Source organism: Bombina bombina, chromosome 5 (assembly GCF_027579735.1).
Source record: "Bombina bombina isolate aBomBom1 chromosome 5, aBomBom1.pri, whole genome shotgun sequence".
Taxonomy (NCBI): Eukaryota; Metazoa; Chordata; class Amphibia; order Anura; family Bombinatoridae; genus Bombina; species Bombina bombina.
Genome location: NC_069503.1, coordinates 136,168,118 through 136,195,681, shown reverse-complemented (window position 1 = coordinate 136,195,681; position 27,564 = coordinate 136,168,118). Strand labels below are relative to the sequence as shown.

The window sequence follows — 27,564 nt, the reverse complement described above, 5'->3', positions numbered from 1 at the left end:
TTGTTGAAAGCTAAACCTAGGTAGGCTCATATGCTAATTTCTTTAATCTTAGTGCATCATTTTGACAGCATTATTTCATGTGTGCCATATAGTCAGCACTTTATGTTTAAAATGCAATTCTCTCAAAAGAATTTACATACAGTGGCAATCTGCAGAGGCTTAGATACAAGGTAATCACAGAGGTAAAAAGTGTACTAATATAGCTGTGTTAGTTATGGAAAACTGGGGAATGGGTTACAAAGGGATTATCTATCTTTTTAAGCAATACAAATTCTGACGTAGACTGTCCCTTTAATACAATACCGTTTATACAATAAAGTGAAATTAACAATTGCAACTTAACTGAAAGCAATGGAGACGGACAAGGTGCAGAAGAGGCTGGGATTAAATATTATTCATTGAGGAACCACAAATTAACTTTATTGCACATACCCTCTTACGTTAATATATTTAGGAGTCCAAAAACAGCTGTCCCTTTAACCATGGCAGGTGTAACCCCTTCATGGAGAGAGGAGGGTGAGGGTTTGTCTGACAAATCTTTCAGCCCCTCTCTATGCCAGGCCTGAAGAAGGAACGGTTACTATGGTAACTGAAGGGCTCATTGCATACACAAAAATAAACGTGAGGCAATGTAGAATAAGTGTGACAAGATCTCACCACCCTTATATACTACAGAACCTCCTGTTTCATTATCCATTGTTGTCAGTGTCCTGTGATGCTTACAATTCTTACTAGGAGCTAGTGAGATAGTCACAGCATAAAAAAAAAACGTTATCTGCTTAGAATAAAGCTATAAAACGCTATATCCGAAATAAGTATAAACAAAGTATTGCAGTATGCAGTGATACCTTTTTTATTGGACTAACATAATATTTAAAAGACAAGCTTTCGAGAGCTTTCCACTCTTCCTCAGGTCTAAAGCAATACTGATCATTCTGATATAGATACACATCACATACAACAAATGGAAGGGAGGGAGGGGGTGAGAGGGGGGTCATAAAAGCAGAGAATGTGTCTGAAGGAGAAAATAGCTGAGAATAGCCAGAAAGAATAAATAAACAGAGGAGAGTAAATAGGCCAGATGAGAGGAAAAACAAAAGGAAAAAGAAACCAATATAGGACAGTAAGATGAGAGATTATAGAAAGTTATGGTAGTGTGTGAGAAAGCCAGAGTCTACATTAAGTCCTTCATTTATGGTATTGAAATGTGTGATCATTTTCATCTCAAACGTCTTTCGTTCATGAGAGTCTTTGAAATTCCCTTTAAGAATTTTAATCCTGAGGTTAAGGATGGAGTGACCAGTCTGGGTGAAGTGATGACCAACAGGGGTACAATATTCATTTTCCTTGTGGTTTTTGATCGAGTGTCTGTGTAGATTCATTCTGAGATGCAGCTTTAGGCCAGTTTCTCCAATGTAGCAACCTCTGTCACACGCTGTACACTGTATCATGTACACCACATTAGCAGATGAGCACGAATAGGATCCTTTAATATTGTATGACGCGTTGTTGTGTCTGGCTGTGTTGTTGTCACATATATGTTGACAAAGTTTGCAGAGTGATTTGTTGCATCGTGCAGTGCCATTCTGTGTAAGCTTCTGTTCTGTGGTTAATTTGCTGCGGAGCAATCTCTGTCTCAGGTTAGGCGGTTGTTTGAATGCTAGTATGGGGGGTTCAGGAAATATTATTTTGAGTGTGGGGTCCTCTGAAATTAGTGGTTGTAGCTCTTTAATAATTTTGCGTACTCCTTCCAGAGTAGGGTTGTAAGTGACTACTAGAGGGGTTCTTCTATTGTTTTCCTTTTCTTTGTATTGTAGGAGTCTTTCCCTTGAGAGTCTTGAGATGAAAATGATCACACATTTCAATACCAGAAATGAAGGACTTAGGGCTAGATTTATCAAGCCCTTGCGGCAGCAAGTTCTCACAAGAACTTGCTTGCCGCGATTTATCAAGCAGCGGTCATCAGACCGCTGCTTCCCTAACATCTTCGCCACCTCTATTGTGTCGGACTCGACCGAGGAGATTAACAGCTCCTGCCCGCGCGTGATTGGCTGTGCGCGGGCGGGTTTGCACGCGAGCGCAAAATTGCGCTCGTGTGCAATGTTAATTACCTGCGGGTAATTTTGCCCCGCCACAGGCGAGCTGAGGCGTACAGGGGCGCGTATACGCGCCCCTGTACGCCTCAGCATTGATAAATCTAGCCCTTAATGTAGACTCTGGCTTTCTCACACACTACCATAACTTTCTATAATCTCTCATCTTACTGTCCTATATTGGTTTCTTTTTCCTTTTGTTTTTCCTCTCATCTGGCCTATTTACTCTCCTCTGTTTATTTATTCTTTCTGGCTATTCTCAGCTATTTTCTCCTTCAGACACATTCTCTGCTTTTATGACCCCCCTCCCTCCCTTCCATTTGTTGTATGTAATGTGTATCTATATCAGATTGATCAGTATTGCTTTAGACCTGAGGAAGAGAGGAAAACTCTCGAAAGCTTGTCTTTTAAATATTATGTTAGTCCAATAAAAAAGGTATCACTGCATACTGCAATACTCTGTTTTTTGAGCATCTATATATATATATATTATCCAGAATAAAGCAGAGTCTTCCTGTCCCTGTTCTTCTAAACAAACACATTGTACTGATACAAAAAAAGCGAGAATGATACAACAAAAAGGAATTTACAAATACTGATGGAACCATTGGGGGGCAATGGAGAGGAGGTTAAGGAGAGGAAAAGCAAATAAAACAGGTTATCCAGCTTTACAAGAAATGATTATAGAGTAAATGTTTTATCTACTAAACATCATCTAATTAGATAGAATAATGTTTCCCCTAATTGAACTCTATCCAAAACCTGCTGTGGGTAAAGCACTGACAAAGGACTCTGGGTAATGGAACTAGTAAGCTACAAAGGATGCTGCTTGCTCCTATACATTATATACATGATTATTCCGGCTAATAAACAAGCCAGTCAGACACAGGGCCATTCACAGGGTGTAAATGCTGATAAAGCAGATGGTTCATTACCTGCTGATGATGATAAAGAATTTGAGCAAGAGAAGAGCCTGGCACAAGCTGGCATCTGCCCCTTCTGGGCTGGAGATGTGCTCAGTGCAGTGTCCCAGTTGCTGGCTAAGGACTGTGAGGAGGTACGGAGGTAATACAGGGATCTCTGATGCAGAGTCTTCTGGCCTACAGAGAGGAGAGAGAGAGTACAGATCTTAATCATGTTAAATGAAAATCACATACCAAATATACAGCAATATGCACAATGGTTAGAAATAGCTTGACACACACATGTAAAGGTTCTGTACACACAATAGTGTATATAACTATTCTCATACTGCCATAGCAGCAGGTAACAAGGCTGGCTAACCCAAGGAACGTAAAATAAATCTGCTGGTGCTTGGCCTCTTGGATACCACTAGATTGTTATGTTGTGATAGTAGTACTTAAAAAGTCACAGCACAACTGAAAGGGACATACAACAGTATGAACTAAATTAAGTTTCTTAATATATACTGCAGTCAAAGCTTACCTGCAAAACGGTTTCTGTTTTAACCCCACTACCCCTTTAATTCAGGCATAGCTTGCAACCCCCCCCCCCGCATTTCTATATATGGAAGGTGCTATCCAGACCATAGCTTCTGCAGAATACATGCACAGTAGGGGGCACAGTCACATGACACCTGGCAAAAGCAGTGCACAGTATGATGCTGAAGATTTCACAAAAAATTTGACATTATCCCCATGGAAGCGAGCAAGCCTCTTGGCAATAAACAATTGCAGTACCATGCAATTTTGGTTCATTCAATTGGTATCCTTTATTGAATGAGCAGCAATCCATTACTGGAAGCTAGCTGAGCACATCACGTGAGCTAATGACAAGAACCAAATATTTGCAGCCACCAATTAGTAGTTAGCTCAGTCCAATAGTGCATTGCTGCTCCTTCAACTTATGATACCAAGAGATTGAAGCAAATTTGCTAAAAGAAGTAAATTGGAAATTTGTATGAAATGACACGCTATCGGAATCATGACAATATAACCCTTTAATGTATTTGCTTGCTGTTTATTTTTACTTATCCTTTTAATCACACTGCTGTAACAACTGGATTTCATGAGATACAACCATGTTCCAAACAGTTGCGCAATAGAGAACAGACTACTAGATACAAAACTTTATATCTACCCTTTGTGTCCCTTTATTCCAGTGTCACAACCTATAACAGTAGACGACATCTCTACAAGGACATTGTTACACATACAATGGCTAAATTGCAAAATATCTATACTTAGCCTAGACATACTGTTTAAAGTAAATCATTTTTAGCTATCCACATACATAGATATGTTATATTTCTTTTTATTTCTTCATTAGGAAAAGCCAGAGCTGAATGCTCCCTAATCTAAGGAGAGTGATGTCTGGTGGCTTTTAATCTAGAGGCTAATTACACTATACCAGGTCATAATGAAGAGGCTAAGCTACACATTTAATAACCAGCCCATCCCTCTCTTTAACCCCTTGGTTCACTGTTCTTAAAACTGGACCTTTATTTTGTCTTGGTACATTGGGATCCAAAGATCACACAATGACAATTTTTCTAGCCTACTATAAGCTCTTAACATTACCATCTTTAGACCCTATATAACAAGATATAATAAAATGAGGCTGAAAGAGATTTCTGCACATGGTTAGTTGGAAGTAGCAAACTAATTTGTTGCCTCTGCTTGTGGGTGCTGCCTTCTAGACTTCAATTATTATGTTTAACATGCATTAACATAACATTGCTTGCTCTTCTACATAAAAGGAGTAGCAACGTATTTAGAGGACCCTTTGATGGAGTGTGTGACAATATGAATACAGAAAATATTTAGTGGTTAACTGGCAACAAAATGGATAGTGAGCCGGCCCATCTTTGGTTCAGCATCTGGGTAGCGTTTGCCGATTGGTGGCTAAATGTAGCATTTTAAATCTAGAGGAGGGTTCCTTCGCTGAAGGAGGTTTAGAAACTGAATTCTACAACTCAGAAAGTTCACCCTCTGAAGCTACAGAGGTTAACTCATCCTTGGATAGCCGGGACATAATAGCTAAATCCGACAAAAGTCAGGAGAACTATTTTTAACCTTTCTCTTACGTTTTTTAGAGCAAGGTAAGGCACTCAGAGCCTCAGACAACGCTGATTGTAACTGAGCGGTAAAGTCTGCAGGAAAAAAAAACCTTCAGATGAAGGATTAGTTGTGCTGCGGGGAACTGCATGTGGAGCGGGTAGGGTAGAAAGGGTAGTAATCTCTCTGAAACAGATTCCTGAGAGGTAGACGGCTCAGAGGGGCTAATAGCGCTATGAGTATTAGCAGGCTTGTCTCCCTTCTTAGACTTTAGAACAGTGCGTAGGAAAATGGAACAAAATTGAGCAGGCAGGCAAACCATGGCCTCCTCACAATATAAACAGGATTTATTAATCAGTACAGAAGGAGCGGAACCTTCTAATGTAATATCAGAGTCCTCCATATCTAGGATATATTCACAGAAGGACAGACAAACGTAAACAATTTATTCAAAAAACGGCACCTTTATAACCTCAATGGCTGGGGCACTCCCCACCTCCTAGACCCAGACAGCTAACAGAGAAAACGCTCTCCTTGGATCACTGTTCGCAGCAAGATCGTAGGAAAAACGAAAAGACAGCACACAGTTACGTAGTGCATTGAACAGGCCTCCCCTGCTATGAAAAAGGCGCCAAGCTATTGAGAGCTGCGCAACATACCAAAACGTAAGTGAAACCTGTTTGTTCCAAACCAAAAAGCACATAGTCTATGGGCCCAAAAAACGCTCACCTAAAAGCAGTTATAAATAACCTCTTGCTGTTCAAATAATCTCCCTGAAGGAGATATTAACCCTTGATCCTTAAGAGGCATAAAGGAGCAACACTGTGACCCTGTATAGCAATGTATATATAAAATGATCTTACCTCTAGGATCCATGCTGAGGAACAGGCAAAGCCTCTGAAGTGTGACAGTCTTGCAGCAGCGCTTCTGACATGGACTTGAGTGTGTAACAGCAAGCAGTGAAACTCGTCAACACTGATTGCCCGGGAGCTGTTAGTCGGCAGTCTAGGATTGCAGAAAAACTTTCCCTGCATCTCCAGACTCTAACTTTCATCAATACTCTCACTGAGAGGTTGACATGATTACTTAAAAACTCCAGTCCTTTCTTTGAAGGGAACATACAGGACTATCCAAATCTTCTGACACTTCTCTGCCACCTCCTATAGTGATGAAAGGCAAAGAATGACTGGGGATAGGGGAAGTGGGAGGAATATTTAAGCCTTTGGCTGGGGTGTCTTTGCCTCCTCCTGGTGGCCAGGTGTTGTATTTCCCAACAGTAAGGAATAAAGTTGTGGACTCTCCCTGCCTTATGGAAGGAAATAGTTAGTGAGCCGGCCCATCTTTGGTTCAGCATCTGGGTAGCGCTTGCTGATTGGAGGCTAAATGTAGCCACCAATCAGCATGCACTATCCAGGGTTTTGAACCAAAAATGGTCCGGTTCATAACTTACATTCCTGCTTTTTCAAATAAAGATACCAAGAGAACTAAGAAAAATTGGTAATAGGAGTGAATTAGAAAGTTGCTTAAAATTGCATGCTCTATCTGAATCATAAAAGAAAAAAAATGTGGGTTCAGTGTCCCTTTATTCACATTCAAATCACTGTGTTTTAGCATATTAAATTTACTTGGATAGAACCCATAAGGGCTAACACAAACCCTATGGTGCTCACCTCCTGGGGTCCAATGTGTGTACGGCAATAATCCTCTCGAAATTAGTTACAAATACTTCCAACCACTGCTGCAGGTAACTGAGGTCCTTCTGTAAAACAAACAACATAACACAGGTCATTAACAAATGAATAAATCCCAGACCAGTCAATCATATTTCTATAATCAGCATTGACTTCCCCTCAAAAATAATTACTGAAAAATGTCAGATACATTTTGCAGCACCTATTTTACAGCCAGCACTGCCACAATTACATGAGTTAAAAAGTGATATTTTTTTTTTTTATTTATTTTTTTTTTTTAACTATAACGTCCCTTTAATGCTCACAGGCGAGGAAACTAGCAAGATATCTGTCTACATATTCAGACACCTAGAAAACATTAGAACAAAGTTAACTGTAGTGTTCAGTTGCCTCATTACTCATGTAAACACTTTGTGCAGTGATCTGCTCAATTTGACACTAGATCCGGCATGAAAAGAAAAAGATCAGACAGCAGAGTTCTAGGGTGGATTATACAGAAATTAACCACTTCCACCACTTCCTAGAGTACAAAGCACCCATGTCCTCAGCTGCAAGTAGTGCATGTTTAACTGGTACACGCATAACACACGGCAATGTAAAAAAACTACTGAAAAATCTGTTTCTTTTAATACATTTAGTAACCTCAACAATTGCAACAATTGAGGCAGTTGGAATCTTTACAAAAAAACAAGCTCCAAAATTTCCTTAGCTCTGCCGCCTACTTATAAAGGTTTTAATTGTTGTCCAATCAGCGCTCTCCCCATATGGCACTTTTGTTGTAGCTGATTGGACAACAGTTCAAACTTTAAGCTCACAGAAAAATTGACCTTTGAAATGGGCAGCAGTGCATGGGGAATTTGAATTTTATATCTATATTAAAAAGTAAATTATAGCGCAACTTTATTACAACTGATGAAATAAACTCCATCTAAAATATACTTATATTCCAGATCTGATTTTAAAAAAGTGAGAGTTTACCAATCACTTTAACATTATGCTCTGCATAGAAAATAGCCAGGTAGGTTAAATATCACTAGTAGGAAGTGTGCACGTGCACACTATGGGGGGTAGTTATCAACGTGTCAACTTTCCTGCCTTCGCCGGTTCAATACGCCCGCCTAAGCTCGCCTACCTTCGCCGCCGCGGACCTAAAAAAAATACGCCTAAGTTATCAATAAATCTGTCAAAAAGCCGCGCACCAAGTACGGGGCGATGAGCAGCGGACTGTGATAGTTATCACTCATCCGATCTCGCTGCTCTTCGTCTTTTGGACAGCTTTATTGCTAGCCTGTCACTAAGCACCCACACTAAACTACACTGTTCTACACCCTATACCGGAGCCCCCCGCAACTCAATAAAGTTACTAACCCCTAAACCACCGCTCCTAGACCCCGCCGCAACTCTTATAAATGTATTAACCCCTAAACCGCCGCTCCTAGACCCCGCCGCAACACTTATAAATTTATTAACCCCTAAACCGCCGCTCCTAGACCCCGCCGCAACACTTATAAATTTATTAACCCCTAAACAGCCGCTCCCGGACACCGCCGCAACACTTATACATTTATTAACCCCTAAACCGCCGCTCCTAGACACCGGCGCAACACTTATAAATTTATTAACCCCTAAACCGCCGCTCCCGGACACCGCCGCAACCTATATTAAATTTATTAATCCCTAATCTGCCCCCCCCCCTACACCGTCGCCACCTATAATACATTTATTAACCCCTATCCTGCCCCCCACTACACCGCCGCCACTGTAATAAATTTATTAACCCCTAAACCTAAGTCTAACACTAACCCTAACACCCCGCCTAACTTAAATATTAATTAAATAAATCTAAATAATATTTCTATTATTAACTAAATGAATCCTATTTAAAACTAAATACTTACCTATAAAATAAACCCTAATATAGCTACAATATAAATAATAATTATATTGTAGCTATCTTAGGATTTATTTTTATTTTATAGGTAACTTTCAATTTATTTTAACTAGGTACAATAGCTATTAAATAGTTATTAACTATTTAATAACTACCTAGCTAAAAGAAATACAAAATTACCTGTAAAATAAATCCTAACCTAAGTTACAATTAAACCTAACACTACACTATCATTACATTAATTAAATAAATTAACTACAAATAACTACAATTAAATACAATTACATAAATTAATTAAAGTACAAAAAATAAAAAAAGCTAAGTTACAAAAAATAAAAAACATAAGTTACAAACATTTAAAAAATATTACAACAATTTTAAGCTAATTACACCTAATCTAAGCCCCCTAATAAAATAACAAAGCCCCCCAAAATAAAAAAATTCCCTACCCTATTCTACATTAAAAAAGTTCAAAGCTCTTTTAACTTACCAGCCCTTAAAAGGGCCTTTTGTGGGGCATGCCCCAAAGAAAACTGCTCTTTTGCCTGTAAAAGAAAAATACAACCCCCCAACATTAAAACCCACCACCCACATACCCCTAATCTAACCCAAACCTCCCTTAAAATAACCTAACACTAATCCCCTGAAGATCATCCTACCTTGAGTCGTCTTCACTCAGCCGAGCCACCGATGGAACTAAAGAGGAGATCCGGAGCGCCAGAAGTGATCCTCCAAGGGGCGCTGAAGAAGTCTTCCATCCGATGAAGTGATCCTCCAAGCGGAGCTGAAGAAGTCTTCCATCCGGGCGATGTCATCTTCCAAGCGGCGCTGAAGATCATCTTCCATCCGGGCGATGTCATCTTCCAAGCGGGGTCTTCAATCTTCTTGCTTCAGGATCCATCTTCATCCCGCCGACGCGGAACATCCTTCTTCCCCGACGGACTAACGATGAATGAAGGCTCCTTTAAGGGACGTCATCAGCCAATCAGATTGAGATCGCATTCTATTGGCTGTTCCGATCAGCCAATAGAATGCGATCTCAATCTGATGGCTGATTCAATCAGCCAATCAGATTTTTCCTACCTTAATTCCGATTGGCTGATAGAATCCTATCAGCCAATCGGAATTGAAGGGACGCCATCTTGGATGACGTCCCTTAAAGGAGCCTTCATTCGTCGTTAGTCCGTCGGGGAAGAAGGATGTTCCGCATCGGCGGGATGAAGATGGATCCTGAAGCAAGAAGATTGAAGACCCCGCTTGGAAGATTACATCGCCCGGATGGAAGATGATCTTCAGCGCCGCTTGGAAGATGACATCGCCCGGATGGAAGACTTCTTCAGCGCCGCTTGGAGGATCACTTCATCGGATGGAAGACTTCTTCAGCGCCCCTTGGAGGATCACTTCTGGCGCTCCGGATCTCCTCTTCAGTTCCATCGGTGGCTCGGCTGAGTGAAGACGACTCAAGGTAGGATGATCTTCAGGGGATTAGTGTTAGGTTATTTTAAGGGGGATTTGGGTTAGATTAGGGGTATGTGGGTGGTGGGTTTTAATGTTGGGGGGGTTGTATTTTTCTTTTACAGGCAAAAGAGCAGTTTTCTTTGGGGCATGCCCCACAAAAGGCCCTTTTAAGGGCTGGTAAGGTAAAAGAGCTTTGAACTTTTTTAATGTAGAATAGGGTAGGGAATTTTTTTATTTTGGGGGGCTTTGTTATTTTATTAGGGGGCTTAGATTAGGTGTATTTAGCTTAAAATTGTTGTAATATTTTTTAAATGTTTGTAACTTAGGTTTTTTATTTTTTGTAACTTAGCTTTTTTTATTTTTTGTACTTTAGTTAGTTTATGTAATTGTATTTAATTGTAGTTATTTCTAGTTAATTTAATTAATTTAATGATAGTGTAGTGTTAGGTTTAATTGTAACTTAGGTTAGGATTTATTTTACAGGTAATTTTGTATTTCTTTTAGCTAGGTAGTTATTAAATAGTTAATAACTATTTAATAACTATTCTAACTAGCTAAAATAAATACAAAGTTACCTGTAAAATAAATATAAATCCTAAAATAGCTACAATGTAATTATTAATTACATTGTAGCTATCTTAGGGTTTATTTTACAGGTAAGTATTTAGTTTTAAATAGGAATAATTTATTAAAGTATAGTGTAGTGTTAGGTGTAATTGTAACTTAGGTTAGTTTTTATTTTACAGGTAAATTTCTCTTTATTTTAGCTAGGTAAGCTATTAAATAGTTAATAACTATTTAATAGCTATTGTACCTAGTTAAAATAAATCCTAAGATAGCTACAATATAATTATTATTTATATTGTAGCTATATTAGGGTTTATTTTAAAGGTAAGTATTTAGTTTTAAATAGGATTAATTTAGTTAATAATAGAAATATTATTAAGATTTATTTAATTAATATTTAAGTTAGGGGGGTGTTAGGGTTAGTGTTAGACTTAGGTTTAGGGGTTAATAATTTTATTACAGTGGCGGCGGTGTGGGGGGGGCAGGATAGGGGTTAATAAATGTATTATAGGTGGCGACGGTGTAGGGGGGGCAGATTAGGGGTTAATAACTTTATTATAGAGGGCGGCGGTATAGGGGGGGCAGGATAGGGGTTACTAGGTATAATGTAGGTTGCGGCGGTGTGCGGGAGCAGCAGTTTAGGGGTTAATATGTATAGAGTAGCTTGCGGTGGGCTCCGGGAGCGGCGGTTTAGGGGGTAATAACTTTATTTAGTTGCGGCGGTGTAGGGGGGGCAGATTAGGAAAAGTGCTGAGCGTACCTGCTAGTCATTTGATAACTAGCAAAAGTAGTCAGATTGTGCCGCACTTGTGTGCGGAACATCTGGAGTGACGTAAGAATCGATCTGTGTCGGACTGAGTCCGGCGGATAGAAGCTTACGTCACCAAATTCTACTTTTGCCGGTCTCTAGCCTTTGATAACTAAGACGAATCAGCCTCGCCACAAATATGCTGCGGAATTCCAGCGTATTTGAGGTTGACGGCTTGATAACTACCCCCCTATAGCTGTTTTGTTTTTTTAAAAAACATTATTATCATTATTATGACAAACCATTCAGCAGTGCTAAAGCATAGGTGTTTGATGCTATACTTAAAAATACAAAAAGGATTACGAAATGATAGAGGGACCTAGTCTATTAGTTGATTTGATGTAGATCATATTGTAAAAAGCTGAAGTGGGTTTATAAACAATTGTAAGTGAGTACAAGGAGAACTGATGAGAAAAGAAGAGGGACCTGACAGGTAAGAAAACCTTAGGTTGTGTGCATCCCTGAAGAGCAGTGTTCTTAGCTTGAAGTGCTGGGGCAAGTTTTGTAAAGAAGTCTACAAACTAAGTGCAGCTCTAGAAAAGTTCTCTTGTCTAGACAGTAATGTCAAACAAAATAAGAGGAGGAAAAAGTAATTTTTGGGTAGAGTGAATAGAATGGGTAGTTTAATATTTGCAAATAAGAGCAGAGATAGTGGAGGGTATAGGGTGGTTGAGAGACTTATATGTTAGGATCAGAATTTCGTATTTTTCTCTTGAGGCCAAGAGAGAACAGTGAAGGAACAGGCAGGAAAGGTGCAGGAGTTAAGGAACAATGTGAGCAGAAATGACGGACTGGGAGAACAGAGATCATGAAGTTGCAGTAGTAAAGGTGGGCTATGATTAAAGACTTTACTAGAATTATAGCTGTGTCTTGTGTGAATAAGGGCCACAGTTTAGAAATATGGTTAAGGCGAGGGACCATTACAGAGAAAGCTCTGAGGTAAATGTGTCCCAAGGTAGGGCATGAGGTGTTGGTGTGATGAGCCTACTGTCAACAGATATTGAGATTTAAGGGGTAGCAATATTAAATGATGGAGTAAAAAAGGAGGAGCTCAGTTTTGGAGAAATTAAGAGTTAAATAATTATAAGACACATAGGATGAGATTACTAACAGACAGCTAGTGATATGAATGAGCAAGGAGAGGCCCATGCCACAGTACAATCCACTGTATCAAACTCTGCAGACAGATCAGGAAGGATTTACAATGAGAAGAATAAAAACCTTTGGACAATGTATTCACTACATTTTAGGAAGAAAAAAACTCTGAGATTTAGCCTTTTTCTACATATACAAAACATATAGCAATTTGGGCTGCAGTTGTATTTAAATAATTTGGCATATGGAAGAATTCTTTAAAACCGACGTACTACCAACCTCAAAAGGTACTGTATGATTCTATGTGTCTTAATGACCAGGGGTGCATTTTTTAGTTTGGTCTTTCACGTGCTGTGTTTGTTACAGCCTCACTAATTGATTTGAGGGTTGCAAACAATGAAGCAGGGAGCCAATCAGTTTCCAGCAAATTCACAAAAACACAGCCTTGGTCTTGTATACACTCTAAACATTTATACATCAAATGGTCATTAGAGACATCAGAACAGTGTGACACTGAAAAATCCACATAGAACTGGTTAAGAGTTTATTCAAATTACCAAATATTATAATGGAATCTATGAACAACATTAACAAGTCAGGGTGTGTGTCTATATACTCTTTATGACCAAAAATATGTGGACGCCTGAGTCTCACACCTACAGTATCTCACAAAAGTGAGTATACCCCTCACATTTTTGTAAATATTTTATTATATCTTTTCATGTGACAACACTGAAGAAATTACACTTTGCTAAAATGTAAAGTAGTGAGTGTACAGCTTGTTTAACAGTGTCAATTTGCTGTCCACTCAAAATAACTCAACACACAGCCATTAATGTCTAAACCGTTGGCAACAAAAGTGAGTACACCCCTAAGTGGAAATGTCCAAATTGGGCCCAAGTGTCAATATGTTGTGTGGCCACCATTATTTTCCAGCACTGCCTTAACCTTCTTGGGCATGGAGTTCACTAGAGCTTCACAGGTTGCCACTGGAGTCCTCTTCTACTCCTCCATGATGACATCATGGAGCTGGTGGATGTTAGAGACCTTGTGCTCCCCCACCTTCCGTTTGAGGATGCCCCACAGATCCTCAATAGGGTTTAAATTAGGTCTGGAGACATGCTTGGCCAGTCCAACCCCTTTACCCTCAGTTTCTTTAGCAAGGCAGTGGTCGTCTTGGAGGTGTGTTTGGGGTCGTTATCATGTTGGAATACTGCCCTGCGGCCCAGTCTCTGAAGGGAGGGGATCATGCTCTGCTTCAGTATGTCACAGTACATGTTGGCATTCATGGTTCCCTCAATGAACTGTAGCTCCCCAGTGCCGGCAGCACTCATGCAGGCCCAGGCCATGACACTCCCACCCCCATGCTTGACTGTAGGCAAGACACACTTTTCTTTGTACTGGTTGCCGCCACACATGCTTGACACCATCTGAACGAAATAAGTTTATCTTGGTCTCATTGGACCAAAGGACATGGTTCCAGTAATCCATGTCCTTAGTCTGCTTGTCTTCAGCAAACTGCAGGCTTTCTTGTGCATCATCTTTAGAAAAGGCTTCCTTCTGGGACGACAGCCATGCAGACCAATTTGATGCAGTGTGCGGAGTATGGTCTGAGCATTGACAGGCTGACCCCCCACCACTTTAACCTCTGCAGCAATGCTGGCAGCACTCATACGTCTATTTCCCAAAGATAACCTTTGGATATAACGCTGAGCACGTGCACTCAACTTCTTTGGTCAACCATGGTGAGGCATGTTCTGAGTGGAACCTGTCCTGTGAAACCACTGTATGGTCTTACCCACCGTGCTGCAGCTCAGTTTCAGGGTCTAAGCAATCTTCTTATAGCCTAGGCCATCTCTATGTAGAGCAACAATTTTTTTTTCAGATCCTCAGAGAGTTCATTGCTATGAGGTGCCATGTTGAACTTCCAGTGACCACTATGAGAGAGTGTGAGAGCGATAACACAAAATTTAACACACCTGCTCCCCATTCACACCTGAGACCTTGTAACACTAATGAGTCACATGACATCGGGGGTGGAAAATGGCTAATTGGGCCCAATTTTGACATTTCCACTTAGGGGTGTACTTACTTTTGTATCCAACGGTTTAGACATTAATGGCTGTGTGTTGCGTTATTTTGAAGGGACAGCAAATTTACACTGTTATACAAGCTGTACACTCACTACTTTACATTGTAGCAATGTGTCATTTCTTCAGTGTTGTCACATGAAAAGATATAATAAAATATTTACAAAAATGTGAGGGGTGTACTCACTTTTGTGAGATACTGTATATAAGATTGTTGCAGACCCAATTCTAAAATCATGGGCATTAATGTGGAGTCGCCCCTTCTTTGGGGCTGTAACAGCTGACACTCTTCTGGGAAGGATTTGCCCAAGAATTTTAACTGTGTGTGGGAATTTGTGCCCATTCAGCCGAAATAACAATTGTGAAGCCAGACACTGATGTTGGACAAGAAGGTATTTCTTGCAATCGGTGTTCCAATACATCCCAATGGTGTTTAATGGGGTTGAAGTTATCCAATTCATCCCAAAAGGTGTTCAATGGGGTTGAGGTCATCCAATTCATCCCAAAAGATGTTCAATGGGGTTGAGGTCAGGACACTGTGCAGGCAACTTGAGTTCCTGCCCACCCAATTATTTAAACAATGTCTTTATTGTCCTTTCTTTGTGCACAGGGACACAGTCATACTGGAACAGGAAAGGACCTTTCTCAAATCCAATTGTCTAAAAGGTCTTTGTAGGTTGTAGCATTAAAGGGACATGATACCCAAAAAAAAATCATGATTCAGATGGAGCATAAACATTTGTAAACAACTTTACAATTTATTTAGTTTACTACTGGGAGCTAGATGAATACATTGATAAGCCAATGACAAGAGGCATATATGTGCAGCCACCAATCAGCAGCTAGATACCAGCTCCTGAGCCTACCTAGGAATGCTTTACAACAAAGAATACCAAAAGAACAAAATAAATTAGTTAAAAGAAGTTGAAAAGTTGTTTAAAATCAGATGTTCTATCTAAATCATGAAAGAATTGGGGGTTTATGTCCCTTTTAAACAACCGTACACTGGAATTAGGGGGCTAGTCCAAACCTTGAAAAAACAGCCCCTGCTCATTACCCTTCCTTCACTAAGCTTTACAGTAGACACTATGCATTCTCCTGGCATTTACCACACCCAGATTCTTCCATCAAACTACCAGATAGATATCTAGATATGTAATGCGCCTACAAATTACGCAGCTCTGTGGACAGAAAGAGCATAATACACAACTTAGTGATTAGTTTTTAGAAGCCATCGAACACTGAGCAAAACGCCATGCATAGGACTCCATTTATCAAACAGCAGGTGGATGAGGTTCGCTGTCAAGAACCTTGTTTTTAGAGCCTTGAGGCGAATGGCTGCTGCCTGTGCGCAAGACGCTGTTTGTGCAATGCCACCCCCTGCTCACGCATAGCCAATCGTGCACAAAAGACGGCTTGGATCTGATCGGGATGACTGAAACACACCACACTATAGGTGGCAGATAGGTTAAGTAGCAGCTGTCTTGCAAATAGAGCCCTAAACTCAGCAAGTTGATAAAACAAATCTCTATACTCTCTTAATAAAAATATGTTCCATCAGCTGAGGTCTCAAAACACGGAAACGTTCTCATACAGTGACAGCTGTGAAATACACTTCTTTTTATAGTTAACAGATCAAAAGAGGAAAATATCACACAGTCTAATCTACACAATACCAGAAATATACCTCCAGGAACATTGTAAAATGAATACAAAGCATTTATTTACATTACAATGAAAATGCACAGGAGTCAGTTGGTTTAAACCCCTTTGCTGTAGGCCTTACTATAAAATTCCAGCATGGCCATCTGAATGATACTAGTAACCAATCACTTTCCTTTACAAATGGCTTGGATGGATCCACTGTTAACATATGCTCTAATGTGCATAGAACTTTGCAGAGGATAAACATATAGCTAAGGTCGACTCCAGAGCAGCAATGCACCACTGAGAGCTAGCTGAACACAGAGGGTGAGCCAATGACAAGAGGAATACATGTGTGTACCCACCAATCAGCAGCTAGCTCCTAGAAGTGCATTACTACTCCTGAGCCTACCATGGCATGCTCTTCAACAAAGGAGGCAGAGAGAACAAAGTAAAATTGATAATAGAATTTAACAAACAAATTGTAAAATGCCACCCTCTCTAAGAATCATGAAGTTTAAGTTTGACTTCCATGTCCCTTTAAGGACATGGTGGAACAAGAAACATCATCTTTTCTAACCCAGAGAGCACAGGGGATCAGCAAAGGACAAGAGGCCAGTTCTAAATGCATTTACTTTTTTTATTTACACATCGCTACACTGAGCACAGATGTCATTTACTGTCACACAAATGAGGTCACTGTGATGCTTTGTAACGTACAAGGAAACAATCCAGCTCAGCCTCAAAGTCACCAAAGTTCTTAAACTCTGCTCTATGATCCCCACTATAAATGTGACCCATGGTACCTACAGGAGATGTTCATATTTTATTTTGCATCCACCCATCCATGAGTTATTACATTTCATTATTGTACTATTATTTGTTTAACTGTGTGTATAAGCCATGCAAAGGCGTTAAGCACATAGTTAAAGTCAATTCCAGAGCTGCAGCTAGCTGAATACATTGAGGGAGCCAATGACCAAATGGCATATATGTGTAGTCAAAAATCCACAGCTAGCTCCCAGTAATGCACTCCTGCTCTTGTGACTACCTTGGTATGCTTTTTAACAAAGGATACCGAAAATTTGATAACAGTGCCATACTGAAAAGTCTGTTAAAAGTGCATTCTCTGTTTGAACCAGAAACATTTTGTTTTTACTTTCATGTCTCTTTAGTTCACTGATGGGGGGAGGGGTCTGATTAACCCAGCTACCTAACTCAATATTGATAGAAACAAACCAAACTCGGTAGTAACTGGTAGCTTCGGAGCAGAACCCAGCCGACAATCCGGAAAAGTCTTGGGTTAATTGTGATGGGTTTATGGCAGTTAGGGGGTTTATTGTGATGGGGTTGTAGTGCTTGGGGATTAACAGTGTTAAAGATTCTAGAAGTCAGGGGGTTAATAATAAAAGGGAGTCTAGCAATCGGAGTTAATAATGACAGGGAGTCAAGCAGTCAACGGTTAAAAAGTGATAGGAAGTCTAGCAAGAGGGGGGTTAACAATAATAGGGAGTCTAGCAATAAGGGGGTTAATAGTGATAGGGAGTCTAGCAGCCTGAGGTTAATAATGTTAGGGAGTGTAGCAGTCAGGGGTTAATAATGATAGGGAGTCAAGTGGTTAAATAGTGATAGGAAACCTAGCAGTTAGGGGGTTAAATAGTGGTAGAGAGTCTAGCAGTCAGGGGGTTAATAATGAAAGGGAATCTAGCAATCAGGGGGTTAATAATGACAGGAAGTCAAGCTGGCAATGGTTAAAAAGTAATAGGAAGTCTAGCAGGCAGGGGTTTAACAAAAATATGGAGTCAAGCAATAAGGGGGTTAATAGTGATAGAGATTCTAGCAGTAAGGGGATTAATAGTGGTAGAGAGTCTAGCAGTAAGGGGGTTAATAGTGATAGAGATTCTAGCAGTAAGGGGATTAATAGTGGTAGAGAGTCTAGCAGTAAGGGGGTTAATAGTGATAGAGATTCTAGCAGTAAGGGGATTAATAGTGGTAGAGAGTCTAGCAGTAAGGGGATTAATAGTGGTAGAGAGTCTAGCAGTAAGGGGGTTAATAGTGATAGAGATTCTAGCAGTAAGGGGATTAATAGTGGTAGAGAGTCTAGCAGTAAGGGGATTAATAGTGGTAGAGAGTCTAGCAGTAAGGGGATTAATAGTGGTAGAGAGTCTAGCAGTAAGGGGGTTAATAGTGATAGAGATTCTAGCAGTAAGGGGATTAATAGTGGTAGAGAGTCTAGCAGTAAGGGGGTTAATAGTGGTAGAGAGTCTAGCAGTAAGGGGATTAATAGTGGTAGAGAGTCTAGCAGTAAGGGGATTAATAGTGGTAGAGAGTCTAGCAGTAAGGGGATTAATAGTGGTAGAGAGTCTAGCAGTAAGGGGGTTAATAGTGGTAGAGAGTCTAGCAGTAAGGGGATTAATAGTGGTAGAGAGTCTAGCAGTAAGGGGATTAATAGTGGTAGAGAGTCTAGCAGTAAGGGGATTAATAGTGATAGAGATTCTAGCAGTAAGGGGGTTAATAGTGGTAGAGAGTCTAGCAGTAAGGGGATTAATAGTGGTAGAGAGTCTAGCAGTAAGGGGATTAATAGTGGTAGAGAGTCTAGCAGTAAGGGGATTAATAGTGGTAGAGAGTCTAGCAGTAAGGGGGTTAATAGTGATAGAGATTCTAGCAGTAAGGGGATTAATAGTGGTAGAGAGTCTAGCAGTAAGGGGGTTAATAGTGGTAGAGAGTCTAGCAGTAAGGGGATTAATAGTGGTAGAGAGTCTAGCAGTAAGGGGATTAATAGTGGTAGAGAGTCTAGCAGTAAGGGGATTAATAGTGGTAGAGAGTCTAGCAGTAAGGGGGTTAATAGTGGTAGAGAGTCTAGCAGTAAGGGGATTAATAGTGGTAGAGAGTCTAGCAGTAAGGGGATTAATAGTGGTAGAGAGTCTAGCAGTAAGGGGATTAATAGTGATAGAGATTCTAGCAGTAAGGGGGTTAATAGTGGTAGAGAGTCTAGCAGTAAGGGGATTAATAGTGGTAGAGAGTCTAGCAGTAAGGGGGTTAATAGTGATAGAGATTCTAGAAGTAAGGGGATTAATAGTGGTAGAGAGTCTAGCAGTAAGGGGGTTAATAGTGGTAGAGAGTCTAGCAGTAAGGGGATTAATAGTGGTAGAGAGTCTAGCAGTAAGGGGGTTAATAGTGATAGAGATTCTAGAAGTAAGGGGATTAATAGTGGTAGAGAGTCTAGCAGTAAGGGGGTTAATAGTGATAGAGATTCTAGCAGTAAGGGGATTAATAGTGGTAGAGAGTCTAGCAGTAAGGGGGTTAATAGTGATAGAGATTCTAGCAGTAAGGGGATTAATAGTGGTAGAGAGTCTAGCAGTAAGGGGGTTAATAGTGGTAGAGAGTCTAGCAGTAAGGGGATTAATAGTGGTAGAGAGTCTAGCAGTAAGGGGATTAATAGTGGTAGAGAGTCTAGCAGTAAGGGGATTAATAGTGGTAGAGAGTCTAGCAGTAAGGGGATTAATAGTGGTAGAGAGTCTAGCAGTAAGGGGATTAATAGTGATAGAGATTCTAGCAGTAAGGGGGTTAATAGTGGTAGAGAGTCTAGCAGTAAGGGGGTTAATAGTGGTAGAGAGTCTAGCAGTCAAGTGGTTAATAGTGTTAGAGAGTCTAGCAGTAAGGGGATTAATAGTGGTAGAGAGTCTAGCAGTAAGGGGGTTAATAGTGGTAGAGAGTCTAGCAGTCAAGTGGTTAATAGTGGTAGAGAGTCTAGCAGTCAAGTGGTTAATAGTGGCAGAGAGTCTAGCAGTCAAGTGGTTAATAGTGATAGAGAGTCTAACAGTCAGGGGTTTAATAGTGATAGTCTAGCAATAAGGGTAGTTAATTATGGTGGAGTTATGACAGAGGGTTAATAGTGCTTCAGGGTCTAGCGTTTAGGGAGGTTAATTGCGATAAGAGGTTTAAGGGTTAATAAATCAGCATTTCGGGTGATAATGCTTTTTATCATTATTTGTGGCGCTAGACAAGTGCAAACTTCTTTGCTCTAGATAACTGTATACAACAGCTACAGTGATTTACAACGCGGGGCCCGAAAAACCTATTAATCATCTACAAAAGGGTCAGCAAATATTACCGATAATATGCAAGCAAAATCTTTGTTTGCTTTTTTGTCACCAGCTGAAATATAGCCTATAGTAAGCTAGAGTCAGTAACACAAAGCTTGCATTTCTCTGTCTATTTATTTTTGTATTACATTAACCCAGAAACTTATTAAGGTTAATAATGTTAGGGAGTGTAGCAGTCAGGGGTTAATAATGATAGGGAGTCAAGTGGTTAAATAGTGATAGGAAACCTAGCAGTTAGGGGGTTAAATAGTGGTAGAGAGTCTAGCAGTCAGGGGGTTAATAATGAAAGGGAATCTAGCAATCAGGGGGTTAATAATGACAGGAAGTCAAGCTGGCAATGGTTAAAAAGTGATAGGAAGTCTAGCAGGCAGGGGTTTAACAAAGATATGGAGTCATGCAATAAGGGGGTTAATAGTGATAGAGATTCTAGCAGTAAGAGGATTAATAGTGGTAGAGAGTCTAGCAGTAAGGGGGTTAATAGTGATAGAGATTCTAGCAGTAAGGGGATTAATAGTGGTAGAGAGTCTAGCAGTAAGGGGGTTAATAGTGATAGAGATTCTAGCAGTAAGGGGATTAATAGTGGTAGAGAGTCTAGCAGTAAGGGGGTTAATAGTGGTAGAGAGTCTAGCAGTAAGGGGATTAATAGTGGTAGAGAGTCTAGCAGTAAGGGGATTAATAGTGGTAGAGAGTCTAGCAGTAAGGGGATTAATAGTGGTAGAGAGTCTAGCAGTAAGGGGGTTAATAGTGGTAGAGAGTCTAGCAGTAAGGGGATTAATAGTGGTAGAGAGTCTAGCAGTAAGGGGATTAATAGTGGTAGAGAGTCTAGCAGTAAGGGGATTAATAGTGATAGAGATTCTAGCAGTAAGGGGGTTAATAGTGGTAGAGAGTCTAGCAGTAAGGGGATTAATAGTGGTAGAGAGTCTAGCAGTAAGGGGATTAATAGTGGTAGAGAGTCTAGCAGTAAGGGGGTTAATAGTGATAGAGATTCTAGAAGTAAGGGGATTAATAGTGGTAGAGAGTCTAGCAGTAAGGGGGTTAATAGTGGTAGAGAGTCTAGCAGTAAGGGGATTAATAGTGGTAGAGAGTCTAGCAGTAAGGGGGTTAATAGTGATAGAGATTCTAGCAGTAAGGGGATTAATAGTGGTAGAGAGTCTAGCAGTAAGGGGGTTAATAGTGATAGAGATTCTAGCAGTAAGGGGATTAATAGTGGTAGAGAGTCTAGCAGTAAGGGGGTTAATAGTGGTAGAGAGTCTAGCAGTAAGGGGATTAATAGTGGTAGAGAGTCTAGCAGTAAGGGGATTAATAGTGGTAGAGAGTCTAGCAGTAAGGGGATTAATAGTGGTAGAGAGTCTAGCAGTAAGGGGATTAATAGTGGTAGAGAGTCTAGCAGTAAGGGGATTAATAGTGATAGAGATTCTAGCAGTAAGGGGGTTAATAGTGGTAGAGAGTCTAGCAGTAAGGGGGTTAATAGTGGTAGAGAGTCTAGCAGTCAAGTGGTTAATAGTGTTAGAGAGTCTAGCAGTAAGGAGATTAATAGTGGTAGAGAGTCTAGCAGTAAGGAGATTAATAGTGGTAGAGAGTCTAGCAGTCAAGTGGTTAATAGTGGTAGAGAGTCTAGCAGTCAAGTGGTTAATAGTGGCAGAGAGTCTAGCAGTCAAGTGGTTAATAGTGATAGAGAGTCTAACAGTCAGGGGTTTAATAGTGATAGTCTAGCAATAAGGGTAGTTAATTATGGTGGAGTTATGACAGAGGGTTAATAGTGCTTCAGGGTCTAGCGTTTAGGGAGGTTAATTGCGATAAGAGGTTTAAGGGTTAATAAATCAGCATTTCGGGTGATAATGCTTTTTATCATTATTTGTGGCGCTAGACAAGTGCAAACTTCTTTGCTCTAGATAACTGTATACAACAGCTACAGTGATTTACAACGCGGGGCCCGAAAAACCTATTAATCATCTACAAAAGGGTCAGCAAATATTACCGATAATATGCAAGCAAAATCTTTGTTTGCTTTTTTGTCACCAGCTGAAATATAGCCTATAGTAAGCTAGAGTCAGTAACACAAAGCTTGCATTTCTCTGTCTATTTATTTTTGTATTACATTAACCCAGAAACTTATTAAGGTTAATAATGTTAGGGAGTGTAGCAGTCAGGGGTTAATAATGATAGGGAGTCAAGTGGTTAAATAGTGATAGGAAACCTAGCAGTTAGGGGGTTAAATAGTGGTAGAGAGTCTAGCAGTCAGGGGGTTAATAATGAAAGGGAATCTAGCAATCAGGGGGTTAATAATGACAGGAAGTCAAGCTGGCAATGGTTAAAAAGTGATAGGAAGTCTAGCAGGCAGGGGTTTAACAAAGATATGGAGTCAAGCAATAAGGGGGTTAATAGTGATAGAGATTCTAGCAGTAAGAGGATTAATAGTGGTAGAGAGTCTAGCAGTAAGGGGGTTAATAGTGATAGAGATTCTAGCAGTAAGGGGATTAATAGTGGTAGAGAGTCTAGCAGTAAGGGGGTTAATAGTGATAGAGATTCTAGCAGTAAGGGGATTAATAGTGGTAGAGAGTCTAGCAGTAAGGGGATTAATAGTGGTAGAGAGTCTAGCAGTAAGGGGATTAATAGTGGTAGAGAGTCTAGCAGTAAGGGGGTTAATAGTGATAGAGATTCTAGCAGTAAGGGGATTAATAGTGGTAGAGAGTCTAGCAGTAAGGGGATTAATAGTGGTAGAGAGTCTAGCAGTAAGGGGATTAATAGTGGTAGAGAGTCTAGCAGTAAGGGGGTTAATAGTGATAGAGATTCTAGCAGTAAGGGGATTAATAGTGGTAGAGAGTCTAGCAGTAAGGGGGTTAATAGTGGTAGAGAGTCTAGCAGTAAGGGAATTAATAGTGGTAGAGAGTCTAGCAGTAAGGGGATTAATAGTGGTAGAGAGTCTAGCAGTAAGGGGATTAATAGTGGTAGAGAGTCTAGCAGTAAGGGGGTTAATAGTGGTAGAGAGTCTAGCAGTAAGGGGATTAATAGTGGTAGAGAGTCTAGCAGTAAGGGGATTAATAGTGGTAGAGAGTCTAGCAGTAAGGGGATTAATAGTGATAGAGATTCTAGCAGTAAGGGGGTTAATAGTGGTAGAGAGTCTAGCAGTAAGGGGATTAATAGTGGTAGAGAGTCTAGCAGTAAGGGGATTAATAGTGGTAGAGAGTCTAGCAGTAAGGGGATTAATAGTGGTAGAGAGTCTAGCAGTAAGGGGGTTAATAGTGATAGAGATTCTAGCAGTAAGGGGATTAATAGTGGTAGAGAGTCTAGCAGTAAGGGGGTTAATAGTGGTAGAGAGTCTAGCAGTAAGGGGATTAATAGTGGTAGAGAGTCTAGCAGTAAGGGGATTAATAGTGGTAGAGAGTCTAGCAGTAAGGGGATTAATAGTGGTAAAGAGTCTAGCAGTAAGGGGGTTAATAGTGGTAGAGAGTCTAGCAGTAAGGGGATTAATAGTGGTAGAGAGTCTAGCAGTAAGGGGATTAATAGTGGTAGAGAGTCTAGCAGTAAGGGGATTAATAGTGATAGAGATTCTAGCAGTAAGGGGGTTAATAGTGGTAGAGAGTCTAGCAGTAAGGGGGTTAATAGTGGTAGAGAGTCTAGCAGTAAGGGGATTAATAGTGGTAGAGAGTCTAGCAGTAAGGGGATTAATAGTGGTAGAGAGTCTAGCAGTAAGGGGGTTAATAGTGATAGAGATTCTAGAAGTAAGGGGATTAATAGTGGTAGAGAGTCTAGCAGTAAGGGGGTTAATAGTGGTAGAGAGTCTAGCAGTAAGGGGATTAATAGTGGTAGAGAGTCTAGCAGTAAGGGGGTTAATAGTGATAGAGATTCTAGAAGTAAGGGGATTAATAGTGGTAGAGAGTCTAGCAGTAAGGGGGTTAATAGCGATAGAGATTCTAGCAGTAAGGGGATTAATAGTGGTAGAGAGTCTAGCAGTAAGGGGGTTAATAGTGATAGAGATTCTAGCAGTAAGGGGATTAATAGTGGTAGAGAGTCTAGCAGTAAGGGGGTTAATAGTGGTAGAGAGTCTAGCAGTAAGGGGGTTAATAGTGGTAGAGAGTCTAGCAGTCAAGTGGTTAATAGTGTTAGAGAGTCTAGCAGTAAGGGGATTAATAGTGGTAGAGAGTCTAGCAGTAAGGGGGTTAATAGTGGTAGAGAGTCTAGCAGTCAAGTGGTTAATAGTGGTAGAGAGTCTAGCAGTCAAGTGGTTAATAGTGGTAGAGAGTCTAGCAGTCAAGTGGTTAATAGTGATAGAGAGTCTAACATTTCAGGGGTTTAATAGTGATAGTCTAGCAATAAGGGTAGTTAATTATGGTGGAGTTATGACAGAGGGTTAATAGTGCTTCAGGGTCTAGCGTTTAGGGAGGTTAATTGCGATAAGAGGTTTAAGAGTTAATAAATCAGCATTTCGGGTGATAATGCTTTTTATCATTATTTGTGGCGCTAGACAAGTGCAAACTTCTTTGCTCTAGATAACTGTATACAACAGCTACAGTGATTTACAACGCGGGGCCCGAAAAACCTATTAATCATCTACAAAAGGGTCAGCAAATATTACCGATAATATGCAAGCAAAATCTTTGTTTGCTTTTTTGTCACCAGCTGAAATATAGCCTATAGTCAGTAACACAAAGCTTGCATTTCTCTGTCTATTTATTTTTGTATTACATTAACCCAGAAACTTATTAAGACTGGGTAGAATGTTAAAGGGACATTAAAGTCAAAATTAAAATTTTATGATTCAGATAGAGCAACAGCTTTAAGAGACTTTCCAGTTTACTTCCATGATCACATTGTATATGTCCAATTTTTAAAGCACCAACTCCTACTAAGCATGTGCAAGAGAACACAGTGTAATTGGCTGATGGCTGTCACATGATAGAGGGGGCCAGGAAATTGAAGCAAATTTTGAATTTTTTCAGGGGGAAAAAAATCGCTCTTTTGAAATTCTGATTACGTTCTATCACCAGGATCGTATTACTGCCCGGCGAACAAGGCTTGTCCCTAGGGCAGCAGATTGGAGGGGGAGTGGCACTTTTTGGAGCCTCTGTAGGGAGTGTTGTTCCAAAATTCACTGTCTGTCTCTGCTGAGTGCTCTCAATGCAGTCTCATCATGCACCCACCCTAACTAGCACTGCATCCGCTGCAAGACCTGAAGGTGTAGTTCTTACAGGGGGCGCTAGAATCAGCAGAGCACTTAATAAGCAGCTGAATTAACATTAGTAGTTATTACATGAGTACAGTGAGGCTGCCTACGGTCTGTAGACCACCTGACTGTACTCATATAACAACTATTGTACTAAAAAGTTAATTCAGCTGCTACCATTTACTAAGCAACTTACAACTAGAAAGTTACTACAGCATGGCCAGTTTCCTTAGCCCCACCTTGCACTGGAACAGCCGCCGCGCTTAACAAAATGTTGCCCGGTCCTGAGTCCACTGCCGCCTTCATAATGCCTCCATGAAAGCCAGGTAATATTAGCAGATCCAGTTCCAGTGTTCCACTTACAATAATAATAAAATGTGTACCCCCAATCGCCCTGTCACTGAAGCATTTATGTAAGAACAGGAAAGAAATCATGTGGAATGTGCCTTTCATATGAACTATCTTTGTAAAAGAGATATTATTACCTTTCTACAGCTAGTTATTCACATGACATTAACAATTGTTGTGGCAAACCTAGCCACTTCTGGACTATAACATAAGAAAGGTTGTCTATAGGCTGTATATTGTGCTATGTAGATGTGACAGACCCTTCTGTCAGCACTGAAAGAGTTAACTGTGTTCAGCTTTAGCCTCAGCTATTGTGCACTGTCATTAATGTTATTGATACACAGTCCATTGTTTAATCAACCTCAGAGAGCAGACCCTAGATGATAAGGAAAGCCAAGTGTGTGTCTGTGTTTAAATTGTTATCAGCTTGAGCAAGGTATTCTATTGTATCATGTAAAAGGGCGTGTTCCCTCCATTCAATGTACAACAGTCTTTCAACCCCCCTTCTGGGGGGGGGTCAGACCTGCATAAATACTGGGCATATGAGCCTTAATAAAAGTCATTCTGTTTAAAAACCTGAAAACTGGCTGGGTTGTGAATTGCTGATTCCCTATGCAGGACATTGTTCCCTGGTGTTAACCCTTGGTATCCGGTTGGTACCGTTACAATTGGTGGCAAGCGACGGAATGAACCTTATCGCCCAGAAGAGCAACTACACAAGCCAGTAACCTCAGGAAGAGGGGGATTACTACAATACTGACTAAGATGGAAGGAGTACCAGGGACCGAAGTGAATGGAGATGGATTATTCTAAGCTAAAGAGACAAACGTAAAAGGAACTGCTAGAAGCCAGGGGAAAGATAGGCAGCAGCAAACCCAAGGCTATATTAATTGCTGAGCTGATGGAGGGAGACAGAGCTCGCAGCGCTACGCCTCCAGCAGCCATGGAGGAGACCCTATACCAGAGGGAAATGAGGACCAGGCTGGAATTTTTACCCCAACCTGTACCACGGGATATGCTATCCGTGGTAATGGCAGATGTGCAGGAGTACGTGATGGCACACAGTCCGCGGAATGCATCCTCCCGAGCAGAATCCATTTTGGACGCACTCAGCAACCCAGTAAGACCCAAAATCCCATACCATGCATTTAAAATGTTTTGTGAGGAGAAGGATGAGATTGATGGGTATTTACAGGATTTTGAGAGACTGTGCGAGTTACATGATTTGGAGCAGTCCGTATGGGTGCCGGTGCTAGCAGGCAAGCTAGCCGGTAGGGCAGCGGAAGCGTATCGCGCTGTACCCAGGGAGGACAGCAAGGATTACGCTAAAGTGAAGAGAGCGATCTTGGAAAGATATGCCATTACCTCAGAGGCATACCGGCGCAAGTTTAGAGGCCTGCGCAAGCCAGAAAGAGATTCCCATGCAGAGTGGGCCCACAAGCTGGATCAAGCATCTCAGGGGTGGATACAGGCCAGCCAAGCTACCACCATGGAAGAATTGCGACAACTGATGCTGTTGGAACAATTCTTTAACGGCTTGTCCCCAGAAGCCCAAGAATGAGTGAGAGATCGAAAACCCCTCACCTTAACCG

At 40.7% G+C, this 27,564-nt stretch overlaps 1 protein-coding gene across 3 annotated transcripts in view; it reads right to left on the bottom strand.

The window, feature by feature from the left end:
- The window catches only part of NBEAL2 (neurobeachin like 2), a 496,796-nt gene that overhangs the window by 280,229 nt on the left and 189,003 nt on the right, over positions 1 to 27,564 (bottom strand). For all 3 annotated transcript variants that reach the window (XM_053713715.1, XM_053713717.1, XM_053713716.1), the window contains exons 2-3: positions 6,781 to 6,869; positions 3,029 to 3,193 (exon numbers count right to left, since the gene is read on the bottom strand). In XM_053713715.1, coding sequence (XP_053569690.1) covers positions 3,029 to 3,193; positions 6,781 to 6,869 — 254 coding nt within the window. The remainder of the gene's footprint in view (positions 1 to 3,028; positions 3,194 to 6,780; positions 6,870 to 27,564) is intronic.